Here is a 21,318-nt window from a genome sequence, read left to right as displayed (position 1 = left end):
AAGGGCACCTCAAGTCCCACACAGCACTGCCCCTGCTCCTGCTTCTCCTGCACTGCTTCTGCTGAGAGCACAAGGGCACCGAGGGCACCGGACCTGTGCAGCTGAGCAGGCGGGGCCTGCTCTGAGGTGTAGCCTGTGCCTCCCGCTGCACGCTGTGGCCCTCAGGACGTGGATAAGTGGGGCAGGCAGACCAACATGTCACTGCGGAAGCAATCATACACTCCACTCTGCACCTTGAGATCTCTACACACCACAGAGATTACTTCTCGTTTTCTTTTCATTGTTGTGAAGTTTTTCAAACTGTGAACAGAAACATGAATTCCCAGCAGTACCCTGCAGGAATCCTCAGCAGTGAGCCAAGGTGGGATCGTGTGGGCACAGGGGCTGGGAGCGAAAGGGCCAGCGCAGAGGGTGGTGGGCTTCAGGGATTGGCCTTTAAAGTGTCTCTTTGAAAACAGAATAATAGGATTTTCTAAAATCAGCCCCAGGGAAGTAAGGCCACAAGGCAAACAGGCCTGGGAACCCGGCCTACCTGAGAGCACTGTGGGCTGCACCTGTCTCACCAGAGCTAAGAGGGTGATTGCAGAGCCGGTGCCCGTCCTGGCCCAGTGGCCCCATGGAGCAGCACACTAAGATCCATTTGTGGTTTATTTAAAAGCCAAATCAAGAGACCAGGGAAACAACCTCTAAACAGATGGGGAGACGAGATGCTCTGGGACCTGGCTCTGCTGCAGGAGGGCTCCCTGTCAGGCCAGGCTTTCCCCCACAAGGGCCATGTCTGAACAGAGACTCACTGTCCTTTCCCAGGTCTGGGAGCAAATCCCCCATAAAGACTGACATGGGGACATTATGCAGGATGCAGGAAGTCAGAGAGCCCTGCCCAGGATGCCTGCCACATGTGAGCAACTTAACTGCTGCAGGCTGCATTCTGATGCCAAGCTGAGGGGTCTTGGTGATGTGGGCCAGAGGGGCACTGGGCCACACAATGCCCCATGCCTCCTGGGTGCTCCACTGGGGGGGGAGGGAGAGAGACAAGGGAAAGGGAGGGGAGGGGAAGGGAGGAAAGGAAGGGAGGAGAGGGGAAGGGAGGAGAGGGGAGGGGAGAGAGGAGAGACAGAGAGACAGAGAGAGAACAACTTTTTTAAAATACTATTTTGAGGGCCTGCCAGACAGCTCCTGTTTAGGCAGATGCAAGCACCAGGGTTTAATTCCCAGCGTGCCATGCCGGCCCCATTCCTGGGGTGTGCTGAGACAGGCAATGAGACTGGGTGTGGTGGCACATGCCTGTAATCCCAGCTCTTGGAGGCTGTGAGCAGGTGGATCACCACGAGTCCAGTCTAGTAGTGAGACCCTGAACACCCTGTAGACCTGTCCCTAAAATACAAAATAAATAAATAAATATTTTAAAACTTAAAATTTAATCAATCCTAGTATCAAAAAAAATTTTTTTTTAAACGATCTAATTGAGCGGCAGAACACTTACCTTGCAACGGCAAGGCCCTGAGTTCAATCCTTAGCACTTTAAGAATAAAAACATGTCTAGTATAACATTACTGGGAATGACAAAAGAAAAACAGAGACAGAAAAAATAAAACCAGTCATTTCTAGTTTTATAATTTTCTGGATAGTTCTAGGGCATCTACTACTATTAATGCATCAAACTTAATTCTGGTTACAATGTTATAAGTGGGACGAGGCTTAGACCTCACAAAACTTCTATTCCATGAGACAGATGCTAAAATAATTATATTGTATATTTTCTCCCTATAGTTATGACAATATTCTTTCCTCAATAACAAGAACAAATAGTGAAGCACACAGACATTTTAAATATCTAAGATGTTAATAATAATGGAGGGGCTGGGGAGTTAGCTCAGTGGCATAAGTGCCTGCCTGGCAAGCCCAAGGTCCTGAGTTCGATCCCCACTACCACAACAATAATAATAGTAATAATAATAATAATAATAATAATGGAATGATATTATAAGAATATTATTTAATAAAAGCAAGAAACAATTGTATTACACATATAACCTCCTCAATGGTTAAGAAAAAGCACAGCAAGAGGGCCGGCCTGATAGCTCAGGGGATTAAAGTGCCTGCTTAGGCAGAGCCCAGTGGCCGGGGTTCAAGTCCGGGAGTGCCCTGCCGGGCCTTTCCATGGGGCACACTGAGACAGCGATTGGGACTGGGTCTGGTGGCGCACACCTGTAATCCCAGCGCTTTAGGATTACAGGAGAATCACTACAAGTCCAGTCTACGTGAGGCCCAGTGTGGTGCTGAGCATGCACATGGCCCCAAGCCCCAAGTTCAATGTCAAGCACCAGAAAAGGGAGGAAGAAGAAGACAAGAAGAAATGACTGGAGATGGCCGAGACAATGATTAAAGAGATTCGTACTCTCAAACGGAAGAATGAACGTGCAAGCTACAAGGGGTTTCCCAAGAAATGGGTGAAGAATGAACAAAGTCCCCTTCTGGCCTGATATTTCACAAGACAGGTCTTTAAATGTTTCAAAGTGTTGTCTTAAACCAGTGAGAAAAGGATCAATTAGGCAGTAACTCATTGGTTGGCTATTTAGAATAATGAAACTTAGATTTTCACAGTGTACCACAAATCCTTAAAGCATTTCAGTGTTAAAATTTAAAAACCATTCAATGGAACTTCAAAAACTATTAAACTAGTTTGAAAACAGGCATCTCCAAACACTGAAACCCAGAGCCTTGCATGAGCTCTACCACTGAGCCACACGCCAGCCCGGAATGGCAGCCTTGGCTCTATTAAATACACTTCTGGGCTAGAGGTATAGCTTGAGGGTAGAGAGCTGGCCTGGCGTTGGGTTCATTCCAGGACTGAAAACAGAGAGAGAGAGAGAGAGAGACAGAGACAGAGACAGAGACAGAGACAGAGACAGAGACAGAGACAAACAGAGACAGACAGACAGAGAGACAGAGAGAGGCAGAGAGACAGACAGAGACAGAGACAGAAAGAGAGAGAAAGAGAGAAGGAAGGAAGAAAAAGAAAATACATAAATAAATCTAAAGCAAATACATAAAATTAACACAGGATGATGACACCAAAAGGTACCACTTTCCCCTCTTCTCACTATATTAAAAGAATAATTAATGTATTCATTCATTGATTTTGTAGTCGTGGGATGGAACCAAGACCAGCACACATCTAGGAAAGCATGTCCACAAATGTGCTACGCTCAGGTCCTAGCTCCTCTTTAAAAGACCTCGTATGCTGACTGCCAAACCCTGTCCCAAGTTGGCTAACTAAACAAAAGAGGGGGGTGTAGAGAACACAGCTGATGACCTTACACATGGGGGGCAGGGGCAGGCGATGACCACAGACACCCAGGACCTTCGTCCACCAGCACAGAGAGACCTCCGCATCATGGGAGGTGCCTGGAGCACCAGACAGGCTGCCTCTGAAAACATCACCCAATTCCTTTGCTCCAGTTAAGGAAGATGGCAGAGACCCAGAAGGTAGCAGACCCCCACAGGAAAAACGACAAGGGCAGGGGCCACTGCACAAACAGCGCAGACACAGAAGCACTGTCACACTGGGCTGGTCACTGCTTCCAAGGGACCAGCCTGTGTGACAAGCCCTGACCTCAGGACCATCCCTGGAGGAGGGCACCAATGCCAACCACTTAGCTGGGCGAGACCGCATGATGTGCCCGGCCACAGCCACCTGCAAAGCCCCAGTGAGTCTCCTGGCTCGGGCACTGGCCAGTGCAGCAGACAGAGCCCTCTGACCACACTGGACTTCCGCCCCGTCGGCTCCCCGAAAGGAGGCCAAGTTCCACAGTGGAGGCGGCTGCCAGCAGCAGAGGAGATACCACCCCGCACAACCCTCCCCACACAGGGCCCATAGCTCCCGAGCCTCCTCGTTAAACCACGGCACGGAGGGCCTTGACGCCTGGGGAAGGAAAAAGCACCCAAGTTACATGGACACAGCTGCAACAGAAACTTGGTCCACTGGGACATGGCCCAAGGGCCCTGACCAGAGCACCAACAACGGGAGAGCCGCCTCCAGCCAGGCGCGTCACTTACCTTCCGCTTTTTAAACTTTGCAAGAAATGACACTTCTCATTTCGCTCATGGAAAAAGAAGACAACGAACTCGAAATCAGAGCCACAAAGGATCAGAGCAGGAATTCAAGTTCCAAAGCTCATCCTCCCAAGCTGTGGTAACAAACTCGTCCCCACCAACACAGCCAATGTGTGCAAGGACACCGGCTGGCCTTCCTGGCACCCCTGTCACCTGGCACACCTACTCAGCCGGTGGTGCTCAGCCTCTGCCTGAGGACACCAGCAGCAGGCCCAGGGCACACAGCAGGAGCAGCCCCCAGGGACCGCACCCACTCCAGGAGTGCAAGGACGCAGGCCCGCAGTTCACTAGCCTGCACTCAATACAAGGCGGCTTCCTTTCTTTGGAGACACCCAGGCGCCTCTTGGCTTCCTCCTGGGCTCCCACAATCCTCCTGCCTCAGCCTGCTGAGTAGCTGGGACACCAGGCATGAGCCACCAGGCCTGGCTTTCCACATTTCCATTTTTCAGATGAAGACAATGAGGTGCAGAAGGTCACCCAGCTGGGAAACCTGAATCCATGTCTGACACCAAAGCCTGGACTCCTTCCCAGCCTTAACCTCTGGAACACGGAAGGCGGTCCCATCGGGCCTTGCACACCACCTCCCCATTCTCAGGACCCTCGTCCCACACCTGGGCCCCCTGGCCTGGGCTCCAGCCACTACCTTGGTTGAGGTAGGTCAGGGTCTCCTCGTGCAGCTTCACAGCCGGTGACGTGGCGGCGCACAAAACATACTGCAGGGGCGGCAGGCGGGCCCCGTTCTCAGGGGACAGCTGGGGCTCCTCCTGCTTGAAGATGGGCAGCGCGAGCACATCCCTGCAACACAGCAGAGGCAGCAGTCAGGGCCAGCCCCAGGAGCCCTCCGCAGGCCATGCAGGCTGAGGACACGAGCACTGTCAGTCACAGCTGCCCCTGGGCTCTGGCTCCCTCCCTCGGCCACAAGCACCAAGGTGCTTGAAATCACTCTTGCAGGGTCCTACGGTCCCCCAGTGGCTCTTGGGAGATCTACTCAATCAAGTCCAGGAGTTAAAATTGCAGTTGTCTACTATCTCCAGAAACCATAAGGGACAGACTAGCAGCAATTAAGTGGCCCTTTGAAGCCATTTGGTTTTGCTCCACAGAGGACTACTTACAAAGACTATTTATTTGTACCAGGAATCTAACTCAGCACCTTGCCTTTGCCAGGCAGGCGCTGTGCCACTGAGTTATATCCATGGCCTACAGTCTTACTTTTAGAATAATAATCCAAACAGTAATTCTTTTAGCCTGTCTTGGTGGCATATACCTAATGGAGAACCTATCTCAAAAAATTATAAGGCTGGGGTGATGGGTTGGCAGTCTAAGCACCTGCTTAGCAAGTGCAAGGACCCGGGTTCAATTCCTGGTACCGCATGCCATGTCGGCCCCATATGCCAGCCACTAAAATTGAGTGTGGTGGAACACGCCTGTAATCCCAGCGCTAGGAAGGCTGAGACAGAAGGATCACTGTGAGTCTGAGGGGCACAGTGAGACCCTGTACCAAATAAACAAATAATTTTTAAAAAACTATTAAAGATTAGGGATGTAGCTCAGTGTGAAAGCTTTGGGTCAATCCCAGTAACACACAATAATAAGTAATAATAATGTGGGGCTGGAGAGATGGCTCAGTGGTCTAAAGCACCTACTTGAAACAAGCTTGGCAAAGCACAGGGACCGCGGTTCGATCCCCAGCACCACATGCCAGCCAGACCTGCCCCCTGGTGGGCTGAGCTGGCCACACACACACACACAATAAATAAATGTAATAAATAAAAATAAATAAATATTTAAAAATAATAATAATAATAATAATAATAATGTTTATTTTTCAGTCAATTCTTCTATTAGCCAGTCATTTCTCAGGCCAGTTCAAACTCCATCCCAGAACTGTAACCCATGCAAACAAAGAACTTGTTTGCTTCCTCACTCAAGTTGAGGTCTTTCTCTGCCCCTTCTAAAAAGGGGACAACTGGCCCAAAATCCTTACTGTGGCAAGGCTCACAGAGATCTCTCCAAAATGCAGAAAAAGGAGGGAGAACCTGGGTTTCAAGTCAATTTGCAAAAATCTTCAGTTTCTCAAAGATACTTTTCTTCTACCTCCAAGCAAAACCCACCACACAGCGAAATAAAATCAGCCTCCCATCAGCACATAGCTGAATTATTTGTTTCTGTATTTCATTGTAAGAGACAGGGTCTCCCTGTGATACCTGACTGGTCCCAAACATCAGGGTTCAAGAGATCCTTCTGCCTCAGCCTCACGAGTAGCTGGGAATTCCAATGACCCCACCAAAGCTCCCATGAGGAAAGTGACCAACTGTGCACAGCAGAGGCTCACTCAAGATCTCTACATCGTGAGCACTGCAGTGTAACAGGCCCCCAAAGTGCCATGCTCTAGTTCAATAATCTTCCTCCCTCCTTAGACCCCAGGTTTGCAGCACATTAGCTGACCTTACTTTACTGTATAAACAGAGTCCCTGGCACAGTCTGTCCCTTGAACGCATCATAAACTTGTGTCTTTGAGCCACAAAGCCGACACACACCCCAGCAATAGCTACCCAGGATTTAGCAGACGCCTGGCTTTGGGTGCACCAGGAAAGTCTTACCTCCAAGCATCCCTGCCACCACCTGCTGTCCACAGAGGACAGTATGGGGCTGACCCCGCTCCCCCAAAGCAGGCCTGTCCTTTTCCTTTCTCCAGAGCTTGTGGTTACCTAGGAACATGGTAGAAGCAGGCAGGCCTGCTCACCTGGGGACTGCATAATTTCATCTGTGTCTAGACCATGTTCACTTAAGAACCCACACACCCCTGCCTTTAAATTTAAAAAAAAAAAAAAAGAGGATGGGAATTTCGTAGGTTAAGAACCATTACTCAAACGCAAGGGCCTGAGTTCAATCCCTGGTTCCGAAAAAAAAAAAAAAAGTACAAGAACCATTACTCAACAGCAACTTGCTTCAAGCCTGACATCCTTATTTGCCAAGGAATAAAAGGCACCAGAACATCAAACAGAAGGGAGTAAGGGCCACTGCCCTGGTGAGGTCACACAACTTGCAGAAGTTCTACAGAATAAAAATGTCCCAAAATACTTTTAAAAGTCCAAAAATACAAAAAGAAAAAGAAAAAAAAATCCAAGGAAAAGGACAAGATCCTGTTGCAAGTTGGAGGATCAGCAACATAGGCCCTGACCCCCAACTTGGCCTTCATAAGATCAACCTCTGGGAAGGCAAAACCCTCGGCAACAAATGAGGTTTGAAAATGCTAGGGCCAGAGCGACAATTTTGCCATCAGTCTATAAAATAAAATCACATTAGATAATAAAAAAAAAAAAAAATGCTAGGGCTACAAGAGCCGGAGTTGCAGCTCAGTGAAAGGGCCCTTGCCAAGCACAGCATTCCACTTTCAGACCTTTAAAAAGAGGCAAGGCTGGAGATGGGGCTCAGTGGCCTACCACTTCTTAAGTGAATGAGGTCCAATTCAGTCCCCAGCACCCCAAAAGAAAAGACCATGGACCTTCATCAGCTAGGATGACTTTTTAGCACCTTTCACCCCCAGTTTTCAGCCTTCTCCCCATCACATAAAACTAACCCTAAAAGGTACTGGGGCTCCTCCACAGACAAGTCCATCTCAGCAGCCAATGTCAGAACTGCACCTCAGGCAAGAGCACAATTCTTACCTAAGGAGACACTTCAGGTCTCTAGGAAGTTGCAAATACTATACATATCTTCAATTCAAAGCCGCCTTCAGAGACATTTTCAAGGCATGTCAAGATACTTACTGGCTGCAAACTAAATCCAGACAAAACTGCAATGCACGCTTCAGTGAGAACATTGCATTGTAGTATTTTTGTAAGTGAGCAGACCCTTATTCTTCTGCAAGAAATTAGCATCCTTTCAGTGGGACTGGTGCTCCCAAAGCTGCTTCCCTTTGGTGACAGGGCCAGGGCCTGTAGGGAGGTGGCCACAGTCCTTAGGACCCTCAACTTTCTGCCATCTCCTACCACTGTAAATAAGCCCCGGCTGACGCAGCAGTTAAACCTACTTTTCTGCTTTCTGGAAGGGGGAGAAGGCTGCACTAGGTGTCCTTTGAGGAGGACACCTAGACAGGGATGATAACCTGCAATCATGTTAAACTGGAGCAGGAACTTCTTGAAGCCAAAAGCAGCGCTAAGGGTTGGTAGCTCTGGCTTTGGGGCTGAAGGTGCCTGAGTCGCCTTCAGTCTCGCGATTCACCTTGCCTGAGCTCACATCAAATGCCCTTTGGGTTAAATTAGGGACATTTAATAAACTGTGACTAGGATAGAAATAAAGACAGGCTAAAGCTGGTTCCAGCGAGTTCAGAAAGTGAAATGACTGCCCATTAGTAACCAGCCAGCTGCACAACAAGGGAAAAATCTTCCTGGAACTGAAGCAAATGGGGGTCCTCCTTTCTAAGAGGGGGTTGTAGAGAACTTTGCAAAACAGGCAGGACTTACATTTCCCTTTGAGGAGCACCAGTCAAGTACCTATAGAAGAAGAAAGATTTCCACCAAGGGCCATAAACGCTTTGGCCTCGGCAAAAACAGCAAGACCCCCTGGGGCTGGGCGGCCTCCCCACCCGAGCCTCGGGTCCACCACCAGCCCAGTCGCCGGCCCCTGAAGGGTGCAATCAAGACGCGAGACTCAAAGAGGGAGGGGGAAGGACAGGGGACAGCGTCCCAGGGCAGCCCCGCACGGATGGCAGAAGTTTCCTCTTCGTTCCCATACAGAGGGGCGCGAGAAGAGACACGGAAGGGGGCCGCCTCTGGAGGCCGAGGCCCACAGGTGCGCGAGTGCCCGGGAGCCGTCGGGGAGGCGTCCTCGCGGGCGCAGATCCCGACCTGGCCTCCCGACCCCGCCGCCCACCCCGCGCGTCAGGTCCCCAGGGCTCAGCCATCGGATCCCCCGAGGGGCTCTGGGCGGGTCTCCCTCTACCTCCCCCTCGGGCGCTCAGCCGGACGCAGGGCCCCCGAGGGCGCCCCCTCAACGCCCAGGTGTCCGATGGCGCCCGGCCACGACCCCGCCCTGGGCCGCGCCAACGGGCCGGGGCGGCTGGAGGGGCGCAGGGCCCTTACCGCAGGTAGCTGCCCGAGTTGTGCTGGTTATAGTGCTCGGGCTGCGTGTGCCAGAACAGCATGGCTGGAGCTCCGAGCGCGGGCGAGCCGCGGCAACCAGCGGAGTCGCGGGCAGCGCACACCGCGGTCACCTGAGAGCCGCGCGGGGAACCCGAGGTGCTCCGTGGCCCGGTGCATTTATGGGCGGTGCGGGCCGGGGGCGGGGCCGTGGCCGGACCGCCTCCAGGGACCGTGGCGGGAAGGCGGCTCCCGGCTCGGCGCACCTGGCCGACTGCGCCGCGGCGCGCCCTTTCCTGGAGCGAGCGCCCTCCAGGGCGCTGGGACAGAGGAGCGGCAGGGTGGGGCGCGGCGGGGCGTGGTGGAGCCCAGGTGACCTCCGCTGCAGCCCACCTGCTCCCGCATCCCTGCGCGCCCTACTCTGAGCCCCGGGCTGGTCCCCAGGATGTCTCAGTAGTGGGAACACGCTCGGATGTCCGGGAATCCGGTCCAGGCTCAGGCGTGCACAAGCTTTGCCTTGCTCCTTTTTCTCCTAGCATTTCACACTGAAATTCTAGCGTTTTGAAATTTTCTTGTGTACTGGTTGCCTTTGCCGCTTGCAATGTAAGCACCGAGCGGGCAGGGCCTGCGCTCTCTTTAACTCACCAACTGCCCAGAATAAATATTTAAATAAACATTAAAAAAGGAGTGCCTCAAGAGAGTAATCAGAGTGGCCTTGCGCTGGAGCCTGATTTTTTGGGGGGTTTTTTTGTTTGTTTGTTGGCGGAACCCAGGATTGAACTCATGCTCTTGAGCCAGGCAAGCGCCTATTCTACTGAGCCATCTCCCGGGCCCCTCTACTTCATTTTTCTTAGGACCCCTTTCCTCTCTCCGCCCTCCAGATTTTACTACAAGCATATTTTGTGTAGAGCAGTCGAGTTCACAGTTTGCCTTTTGGAAAGATCTGTCTGCCAGCGGCATGGCCAGTGTGTCATAGCCAACGGGGTCGGTTAGGAGGAAGCAGGATATCGGGTCCCCAGCACGTAGCACGGGACCTGGCACAGAGTTGGCAGCCATTCTGCGCTTGGGACCTAGGCCTGTAGCTCCCAGCTTCCCTGGGCCTGGATAAGGGTGAAAGCCCTTCCTCCCTCTCTCACTGCCCCTCCCCGCTCTCAGTGGTCACGGGTCACCACTGGCAGCCCTCAAGGACCTCCAGTGTTCTGCCCTGGAAGGCACGGTGAAGAGCAGTCTGCAGACAGCCCCCACAGGCCACCCCTCCAGGACTCCTACTGCCCCAAGGACATCTTGTATCTCTTAGGGACCTCCACGCTGCAGTGGCTATCTCAGCATCAGTGCTGACGGGCAGTCTTAGCCCCGGGATTCCTGGTGCGCCCACCTCTGCCTCCTTCCCACCCTTTGCCCCGGTGTTAACCCCAGGGGAGCTGCCTAACAAATGTGCTGAGCACTGAGCTTCCGGCAGGGACCCGAGACCTTGCGTCAGTAAAACAGGAAGTGGCCTGGGGCCATGCTGGTGCACTGCCCCTTCCTGGAGTCTTTCACTCTAACCACAGAGACTTAGAGAGGGGGCAGCTATTACCCTGCCTTGTGACCAGGGAAGGGTCGGCTGTCCTGGGGATAGAGGGGGCTTTGGAGCCCAGAGACGACCCTGATACAGGTAGGTGGAAATTAAGCCCTTGCTTGGCAGGGGAGGAAGAGAGCTGAACAGAAGATGGGAAGCGGCCGTGATGAGGACTCAGACCAGGGTTTACTCTGTATCTGGGTTCGAAAATGGGGTCCCTCTGGGGTAAACTATCCCAGTGCTCCTCAGAGATGACTTCTAACCCCATGCCACAATAGGACTCAGCCTAAGACTTGCTCTGACCAAATGATGCCAGGCAGGTAATGCTGTTTTAGAGCTGGGCTGGCCCATTAGATGTCAGGAACCTGTCCCCAGCTCTGCCAGGCCTCTGAACCACCTTGTCAAGAGTCACCATGCCCCACCTGCAGGGGAACACAGCCAGGCCCAGCCACACCAGCCCCTAGCAGTGCTCCCAGGGAATGGGCTGGCCCCAACCTGTCAGGGAGGCAAGCCTGCCCTGATGCAGCCTGGCGGGCAACTCTGATGGTGTTTTCAACTCCAAAAGTGGGAGACGGCTTGGTTCATACCAATGGGGAAGTGATGCAAGGGGCCCTCTGGACCACTGGTACGGTGCGGGTGATGAGGCTTCATTCGGGTCAGGCGACTAGCTTCCCACTGCCAAGGATGTCTGCACCTGCAGAGTGCAGGTGACTGAGGGGACAGCGTTGCCTCTCCCTCCTCTTAGGCTCTCCTACCTGAGAGTAGAATTCAGCAGCGCCCAGAGACAGCATGCCACACCTGTGCTGCTAATAACTACTGCTGCCCACGACTTCTCAGTATAGGGCCCAGTGTGGCTTTGTCTGGGGCTTTTCTCTGGGACTTTCATTCTGATAGACAGAAGACAGCCATGCAGGAGATGGCCTTCTAGCCCCTCTTTCTGTCTTGCCAGTGTCCACAATTCACATATGGTGGGACTATCAACTTTTACTCTGTGCCAGGCCAGGTGCTAAATGGAGAAGGCACATCAGCTCACTTTGCAGATGAAAAAACAAAAAAAAACAAAAAACGCACACAGGCTCTGGAGGCTGAGTACCACAGCTGGGACTCAAAGCTGGGCCTGTGGATTCGGCCCACACTCTTTGGCTCCCAACAGCTTCTGTGCCAAGCCCTGTGCTCCTTTCCTCCCCAGTGCTGGGCTAATTTGCTGTCATCAGATGTGTGTCTGCTCCCACACTTCAGCCTAGGACTCCCAGGGGCAGCAGCACAGCACTCCTGCCACAACCCCCTCCACCCCCACCCTCACCCCACTCCCCCCCAGCCACCCCGAGTCCGAGGCCTGTCCCCTCTTGCCTGTCCCAGAAGACTCCCAGCTGCTGTCAGCCACCAGGAAGAGTCCTCTGGGGCTGCTTGCAGTGAGGTGGTCCTGTCAGACAAGCAGGAGGTCAAGGACAGCTTGTACCAGAGGTTGGACTTGGCCAGTGGAGAGAGCAACCAGAGTACTGGGTGCTCTGGCATCCAAGCTGCTAGGGTGCAAGGGTGACAGGGGCAGAAGGGGGACCTCAGCTGCAAAGCCACAGAGGTGTTTGCCTGTGGTCAGTGCAGCCCTCTCCTCTGGCTGGAATGCAGACAAAGGTGTTGCCTTCACCCGTGGACGTCCACCTTACGCAGGGTGGGCTGTGGCCACAGAGGACCAAAGATTCATCTGGGTCCTGGCAAGGACTCTGCCTTGTCTGCCAGTGTCCTGCAGAGGACGTGCGACCACCGCCTGGAGGGGACAGCTTGGCCGGGCACGACAGTGCTCACTGTACTCTTAAGCCCCGGATCTTCACTGAGGGTGGAGCTGGGGACAGCCAGAGAGCTGCCGAAGGCCCTGCCCTGCCAACTCCAGAGCCCTGCTGCTACTGAGAGCTTCCTGCCTCAGCAAGCCCTGGATTGTGCCAAGAGTAACAAGAAGCAGAATGTGAAGGCTCAGCAGCGCTTACGCCCTCAAACTGCGGTGTCTACCATGACACTGCCCAGTACACCCCGCTTGGCACAGCAGCTAGGAAACCTTACCACAGAGGGACAGAAAGAGTTGCAGGTGGGGGGAGGGAGGGAGAGAGAGAGAGAGAGAGAGAGAGAGAGAGAGAGAATAAGACATCCCATCAGTAATTTTTATACCAATCATATAAATGGTAATATTTTCCTGCATTAGCTTAATTATACTATGAAAAATATTTTCACCTGTTTGTTTTATTTTAAAAGTCATGCGTGTGGCTTGCACTTGTGGCTTATGTTGTACACCTGTTGTATGGAACTGGCCTAAGGCAGTAACTCACCCCTCTATGAGACTCTCTGGAGACATTTTTAGTTGTCTCCCCAGAGGAGACGAGGTGCTGCTGGCACACAGGGCTACAGGCCAGGAAGCTTTAGACATCCTGCAACGCGCAGCATGACCCCCTACATGACGGGGCCTGGTGGCGCGGGACTATAATCCCAGCACTCGGGAGGCTGGGGCAGCAGGATCACTGCAAGTTCGAGATGCCCCTGGGCTACAAAGTGAGCTCAACACCAACGTGATCTGCATAGCGAGACCCTGTCTCAAAGAGGAAAAAAAACCACAGGGTGACTCCCCATAACAAAGAATTATCTGACACGAAAATGTTAGTAATGCTTAGGTTGAAAAACTTTAATCTGTCCAAGGCATCTGTAATGCAATCTAATCTTGTTTTGTTTTCTTTTACAGTACTAGAGATGGAACCCCAGTCTTCTTATTCTTTTCTTCTTCTTCTTCTTCCACTTGTGAAGTCCTGCCCTAGGGGCTGCTAGGGTTCCAGCCATTATGACAGCATTCCCACCCATCACAAAGAGGACGGGCAGCAGAAGGCCGCCCCTTCTCCCTACGGAGAAGACCTCGACACCACTTTTTCCTCGTTGCTCCTGGACTGAAAGCTAGTCACCTGATTTCTCCTTACTGCTAGGAGTTACTGGGAAACGCAGTCTTTATGGGCGTGGCAAAGGCTCAGTCTGAAAGCAGGGATTTCTCGCTGAGGAAGACCCGAGCATGGGTCTGTGGGCAGGACTAATAGCCGGCCTACTTTCCAGGTGCACCAGGCAAGGAATGCTATTCTCAAGGTACAGAGAAACTGAGGCACACGGGTCCGGGCGTTACCAAGACTCGACAAACAGCAGGGCCGAGCGAGGGCTGAGGTCTCTTGACTCAGCTCATCCATCATGTTGTCCCACATGTTTGGCTCGATCCGCCGTGTCACTCGTGTCCCCTCCGCCGGTGGCCCAGAGGGCGCTCAGCTGCGGTCCGTGTCCCGTCCTGGGTCTCCATCAGGAGCCTCAGCAGTTTCTCAGGAGGAAGCAGCTTCGTGCCTCCGACTCCAGATCACGTCTGCCGGGAGCTCCGAGCACCACGCCAGCCTCAGCTTCTCAGATTTGATGACTGACCCGGGTACAGAACATGTAGCGGAGGGAGACAGGAAGTCCTGAACACCCGGAAACGGCCCAAAATGTAGCCCTTCTCGGTGTCGCCGGCCTTGCTGCTGCTGTGGATGGCATCCAGGTTCCAGTGCATGCTGGGCAAATGCCTCCCACTCGGCTCATCTCTGCCCGAGGATTCTTTTTAAAAAATGTTTCTTCCGAAGTCACAAAGCCTAACTTACAATTTGTGCACGTTGTGGAGATGTTGTGCTTTTTGTCATGTAGTTTTTGAGGCGCTGGCATGGAGCCCAGGGCCCCCAGCACCTCTGGCAAGCGCTTCTCACTGAGCTGTGTCCCACCCCGATTGGTTTTGCAAAGCAAAGCTGTCTAAACACTTTTCCCCGCTGCCACACTTTTCAGACTCGGCAAACGCAGCGGAACAAGCAGCTGCTGAGCGTGCACCCCACACCACTAGCCCTGCCTGCGGACACCATCCTAGGTGTCCTGGGAAGGGCCTGGGAAACAGCTACTAGATCCATTTTGCAGATAAGGTTGTGGGGGCCCGAGAGGTCCGGTGACCTGCCCTGGATGGTGTCACCAGCAAGTGGAGGAGCTGGGATTTGAATCCCACCACCCCAAATCTACGAACCATGCGGTGACCCTCACCTGCCCCTCCACCCCCACGCTTGCCAGCATCAGACTTTTGGCAATTGTAGGACACGCTCACTCCTCTGAGGGCGGTTCTGCTCCCCGCTTGCTCGCAGCTGCAGCATGGCCCTGGGTGCTGTAGGCCACAGAGCCCTGTTACCTGCTTCACACCTCCTTCATTAATGTCCCAGGTTCCCTGCAGGAGGACCACACAGAACACCCCTTCCCCAGGGACAGAGTTAGTTGCTATAGAGACACTGGGGGAGTCAGGAGGGGGAACCACATTGAGATCTCACCGGGGGGTACAATGGGGGCACAGGAGGTGGGAACCCATGTTTTTCCCATCCACCCCCATCTTGAGGTGACCGATGGTACTCGCCCACTTTGCCTGTGCTCCTGACTGCAGTCTCTGGTCCAAATTGGCACAGCTGGGGCAGTGGACCAGCAGGGGGCCCAGTGCATGCTGCCTTGAGACCAAAGCTCTGTCTAAGGGGTGAGCAGGCAGCACCAGCATGCACCATGTAGTACTGCAGTCATTAATTGGACTACTGCAGGAAGCTGGAAGAAGTCAGACAAGAAGAAATGGAAGGAATCGCCTCGAGGTATTTGGCCCTGGGGAATCTGCAGTGAGAACCCAGCCGGAGGCCCCAAAGGATCAATGATCTTGCACAGCCCAGTGTAGAAGAAAAGGCACTAATGCAAGAGACCAAAATCCACACACAAGCAGGGTGGGGGTGAGTGGGAGCCAACTGGAGGAAACAGAGGCCACATAGAGAGGGGCCATTACGAAATCTACAAGCTCACGGAGGGTGCGAAGGCCACACAGACTGTGTCACGCCAGGCTGCTGCCCACGACTGCAGAGTTCATGCCCTGCTTGCACGTGGGCCAAGGAGGCTGGTGGAGTGGCACTTGGGCCCCTACTCCTCTTGCCAAGCCACGCACCAGGCATGGGCTGCCACTGGGCAGGAGAAGCTCCGAAACTACCATCACCATGTCAATCTGAGTGCCTGCCAGCCGTGTCCACCTGGGGCCACCTACCTACCAGGGCTGCTTTTGCTTCCCTGCTTTCCCATTCCTCTGCTGCTCAGTGCCTCCTCCTTAAGCCCTTTTGCCTGGCTAACTTCCCTGAGGCTCTGCCAGTGGCACCTCCCCCAGGGAGCCTGCCCTGCCCCAGGAGTACGTCCCTAACACCCTTCTTCTTCACTCAACCCCACAGATGTTGCTTCTCCCCACCCCTTGAGTCCAGGCTCAAGAGAGAGCAGAGCGTGCTACAAAAAGAGTTTGCTCTTTGGACTACTGCAAAGCTGGCTCTAACTCCTGCCTTTGTCCCTTACTAGTTCAGGGACCTTGATGAGCATTTTAATGTCACTAGCCTTGACTTCCTCACCTGTGACATGGGAACCACTGCCAGGGGACATTTCAAGGCTTCACTGAGCTGCTGTATGCAAGGGACACAGTGTCAAGGGCAGCATCAGACACTGGCCTGTGCGTGGTCACTGCCTGGATGCAGCCCAGCACGGAAGGACGGCTGGAGAATCTGTCAGCTGCCGAGCATGGTCAGGCACAGAGGAAAATGCTCCTGATGAGGACAGGGCAATTTCTCCCCTCTGCGACCCTCTGGAGGTGCCAGCCTGAGGCTGCACAGCCGATACTGTATGCTGCCCACTCACCCCTTAGGACCAAGTACTTGTCCTCACCTCTCTCCACAACCGAGAACACTGGCAGCTGGCACCCTGCTGCTCCCAGGACTTTCCTCATCTCTCCTGTCCCTCCAGGGGGCAGGCAGCCCACATCAAACGATGTGGCATGGGACACTCGGTCCTGGCGGTCAGCCTAGGGTTCTTCAGTTCACTTTGGATGAAAATCATTAATTGGCAAAGAGCAGCTCTGCTAGCAATCCCGATGTCACCAGATGATGCTGGTAACATTGGATGCCACAGGACACAGCCAGTTGCTGGTCACTGCTGCCGCTGGCCGTCACCATCCAATGCCTGCTGTGCCAGACACAGAAGGCTGACTGTACTGGGTGTTGGCGGTGCAATCTCGCGCTGGGCACCATACAGCGTTCACTACTCTTCCCTTGGAATTAACAGCTCTGTCCACACCATTAGGGATAAAAGTCCTAAGTAGCTCTATAGGAATTTGGGGGCCCATATTGCTCTAGAAATAAATCACAAGCAGGTTTACTGGAACACTAAGCACATGCTCCAGCGCGTGGGCCAGTACACGGGAGGGAACCCTCCTACACCAAAACTCAAGAAGTCTGGAGACTGCTGCTTCTGCAGCAGCTTCAGGCCTGCTCCGCCAAGGGGCAGGACTTAGAGTTCGCTGTGAATGTTAGGTTTGCAAACAAGGGGTCAAGGACCCTCCCTCCTGATCTTAGCCCCGCTGGGGTACCCCTCCCTGCTTCAAAAAGGCAACAGTATTGTCTGAAGTGGCCAGAGTGGAAGAGGGGTACTGCTCTCCCTGGCTGGCTATGCTCACGTTGGAGTGGTGAGTGGTGGTTTGACAGCCAGGGAGGACACTGAAGCAAACAAGCCCAGTCCACTGGGGCAGTGAGTGAGGGACCTCCGAGTCCACACCCTGGTCTACTGCACCTGCCCCAAAAGAATGAGTGGAAGATCCCTGAGGCGCGTGGGAAAGAAGAAAAGGCTCTTAGCCTGCTGCTGGTCAACTGGGGGAATCCCCCTCTCTTACTTTTCTCATTGCTGGGACAAAATATCCAGCTCTCACAAGAAAGAAGGGAGGTTTATTTTGGCTCAGTTTGTGGAGGCTTCAGTCCACAGTCTTGTGGCTCCAATGCAAGGTGGTACGGCAGAGGGGCATCACAGGAGAAAGAGTTCATGATGAGGCAGGCAGGAGGCAACGAGCAGCAAGCACCGGCAGCACCAGTGGCAGCAGCCTTCTCTCTATGCCTTCATATTCCATCCGGGTTATACCCACCAAGGGTGGGAAACCGCTAATCCCAGCATCACAGCAGAGATCCAGCCAGCTCTGAAGCGTGCTGCCCAAGAGCGCATGAAACTTTGGGGGGACATCTAGATACAAGTCATAACACCCCTTCTTAGTCTAACTGTCCTCATCCAGACTTCATTATTCACTTCATTATTTATTGGGTGATTAACGTATTTAACAAGTATTTGTTAAGACTGTGGTGTGTCAGCCAGCCACACAGACATGTTTCCTGTCCCCACAGAGCCAGGGGCTTGCAGTGGAGAGAGAAACAGGCAGGACACACACAGCAGCAGGATTGCGTGCTGTGCACTTGGGAAGAGCCAAGGAGGAATGGGCTGCAGGCGCCCCTGAGGCCTGTGGGAGCCCAGGACGCACTAGCTTTGTGAGTCCTGCCCCCCCCCCCCCAGTGTACAACCCTGGAGTTCCCAATGAGGTGTGCTTCTCCCCTGCTCCTTGGGTAACTCAGGATCAGTTCTGGTCCACTGGGAAGCCCTGTCCCTGTCCCCGGTGACCCAGTGTGACCACACACACACATCCACTCTTATTCAGGGGCCCCCAGCACTTCCTCTGCTCCTTTTGCAGCAAACCACAGGTCCAGGGGCAGCGATGTACCTCTCATTGCCTTATCCACTGGGGCAGGGAACACTTGTTCTGGTCGCCTGGAAACGTCTATACACTTTTCCATACTTGGACAATGTATTTAATTGGCTAAGAAACCCTCGGTTGTATGATACACCATTATTTTATGAGCCAGTAGAAGAAAACATTAGCAATTAAATTATACACAATGTTTTCTTAGCTCTTGGAATTTATATTTTGTTCTTATTAAAATATCTCATTTACATTAAGATATAAATGTATTGTGCATGTATTAAAAAAGGAAAATATAAACAGAAGAAGTCAGTTAACTTATTTCTACAGGTTCTTCGGTGTACAATCCTTCAGGACCCCTGTTTATGCAGACTGTTGCTACTTCATACTTGGGCTGCGCTTTGGACCATCCAGGGTGTGGGGACGCAGCATTTATGGACACAGTGCCCCTTCTAAGATGCTGCATCCCTTCTGCGCCTAGTGATGCAGTTGTTCCCTCACCCATAAAGGGAGATGTCATGCGTGTGCCGGCTTGCGAAGCACAGAACTGCCACATGACAAGAAACATTACCGGCCATCAATAGCAGTGCCCTGGCTTCAGAAACTTGAAAATGTTGTGTTGTGGGCTCGGGTATGTTAGAATCCAGTGAAATATGCTGGACTATTACAATTGTAGATCTCTCTTTAGGTTTATTTATTTTTTATTTTTTAGAGACAGGGTCTTGCTATGTAGTTCAGAAGTTTGGGCTACCCTTGAACTCACTATGTAGTCCAGGCTGGCTTTGAACTTGCCACAATCCTCTTGCTTCAGCTTCATAAGTGCTGGGATTATAGGTGTGCACCCCCATGCCTGGTTTAGGTAAAAAAATTTTAAGCTATGTTTCCCAGCTGCCTTGGTGACATGTAACCTCACTTCCACCAATAGAAAGCTCTGATTTGAAAGTGAACAGTGAAGAGCAGAGATAATCTGCTTCCTAGTCTGAGCGGCCACAGAGGCAATTCTCTGAGATTAGTCAGACCACTTAGGGAGCAATGTTTCTGGAAATTTGGGGTGGACCTTCTTCAGCCCTTCCCGCAGTTCCATGGGGGATAAATCCCTGTCTCAACTAGAGTTGCCCACCTACAATCTTTTCTCTCATTTTTTCCTGTAAGACCCTGCTATCATTGAAGTATCAGCCAATACCTGACCAGCTAAACACTACACCCCCCCACACTACATTTCCCAGGCTCCCCCATGGGGTGGGATAACCACATGACCAAATTTTGACCAATGAGAGGTAAGTAGATGCTGGTGGGCAGGACTTTGGGGGGAAGCAAAGCTGCTCTCGGAGGTACACATGCTCAGATGGGTGGTGTGGGTCAACTCCCCAAAGCTGGAGTTTCACTTTCTTATTGTTCACTGTAGCCACAGCGCACATAATCAGGCTTCCAAAATAAGCTTGCATCCTAAAATACATATTTAAAATTATGGTCAGGCAACAAAGCTCTAAAGCCCTCAGTTCCCTGCCATGTATGGGTGACAGCCCCTGCCCACACACACCGATGAGGAATGGCCTTCTGGCTCTGAATGTGGACTTGTACCCAGTGTCACCTGCTGAGCCCCATTGCGCTGTGCAGAAATCTCTTGGGTGACTTCGCTAAATGCTGTTTCATGGCCCTCCGTGTCCAAGAGCTCTGCATCATGGATTCCAGCAACTGCACATCAAAAATATTCAAGGAAAATTTGTATCTGTAGCAAGCACATGCAGACTGTGTTCTTCATTGTCATCATTATGGTCCGACGACTACTTACATAGCACATACTTTCTATTACGGACTGTGAGTTACTAGCAGTGGTGGACAGTGGGCAGGAGGATGTGTGAAGGTTCTATGCAAATATAGTACCTTTTATATGGGGAACTCGAGCAGCCACAGATTCTGGTCTCCTCAGGATTCTAGAACAAATCTGCCCGGTATACCAAGCACTGGCAGAACACTCTGCTTACAAACTGGACTCTAAATTGACCAAGGAGGGGCCGGGGAGATAGCTCAGTAGAATAAGCACTTGCCTGGCAAGCGTAGGGTCCGGAGTTCAATCCGCAGTACCGAAAAAAAAAATTAAAAAAATAAATTGACCAAAGGTCTCTAGATTTGGAGCCTCGCAGAGTTGGACATTCAGCTGCTTTGGCACTCTACTGTGAAATGGATATGTAGGAGCTGTTTTAGCTCAGAGCAATGCAATTGGTCTCCAGACCTTCGGTCTCTATCTGTTAAGATCCCTGCAAGAAGGTAAAATGGGGAGCGCGGCCCTCACCGCTGGACCTGTTGGTCTCAGTGTGTTGCCTGCGCTTGAACTTCCGGGCACAAGCGAAGCTCTTGCCTCGGCCTCCTGAGTTCTGGAACTGCAGGTTCGCTCCCTTGAGTTCAGCTTCAGCCGTCCTCATGATCTCAGCCTTACAAGATCCTCAGTGCAGAACACAAATCACCCAAAACTGGACCTCTAAGCGGTTAGTTAAGTTGCCTGGGGGGGGGCACTAAGGTTAGGGACACTTGTGAGGCAGCAGTAGAGCAGTAGAAAACTTACAGCAAGCATGGAGGCAGATTCATATTTTTCTTCCATTTGTATATGGATATAAAGGTGGTTTCCTACTATATATACAGTATTCTTGCAACTGGCTTTTGTCTTTTAATATGTCATAAACATTTCTTCTGCACTACTAAATATCTGACCCGTGCATGGTGGTGCACACCTGTAAGCCCAGTACTTTTGGAGCCTGAGGCAAGAGGATTGCAAGTTCAAGGCCAGCCTACACATGCTAGCAACTTAGAAAGACACTGTCTACAAATCAAAATTAAAGGGTGAGGGGTTTTCTGGGGATGTAGCTCAGTGTAAATGCTTTGGGTTCAATTCTCAGTACTACAAAAAAAAAAAAGTAAATTTCAATAGCCATGTCATGTGAGCATATCTGCTTCTCTCTGTG

The 21,318-nt window shown here is 52.2% G+C and overlaps 1 protein-coding gene across 1 annotated transcript in view; it reads right to left on the bottom strand.

Annotated features, from left to right (window-relative positions):
- Tfcp2l1 (transcription factor CP2 like 1) overlaps window positions 1-9,340 on the bottom strand; it is a 59,361-nt gene extending 50,021 nt beyond the window's left edge. The window contains exons 1-2 of the mRNA XM_004626343.2: window positions 9,201-9,340; window positions 4,760-4,911 (exon numbers count right to left, since the gene is read on the bottom strand). Coding sequence (XP_004626400.1) covers window positions 4,760-4,911; window positions 9,201-9,262 — 214 coding nt within the window. The 5' untranslated portion in view covers window positions 9,263-9,340. The remainder of the gene's footprint in view (window positions 1-4,759; window positions 4,912-9,200) is intronic.
- Between the last annotated feature and the right edge of the window lie 11,978 nt (window positions 9,341-21,318).

The sequence above is a fragment of the Octodon degus genome, unplaced genomic scaffold, assembly GCF_000260255.1.
Source record: "Octodon degus isolate 3935 unplaced genomic scaffold, OctDeg1.0 scaffold00014, whole genome shotgun sequence".
NCBI lineage: Eukaryota > Metazoa > Chordata > Mammalia > Rodentia > Octodontidae > Octodon > Octodon degus.
The sequence above is the reverse complement of the archived record's forward strand: the minus strand, read 5'-3'. Positions and strand labels throughout refer to the sequence as shown.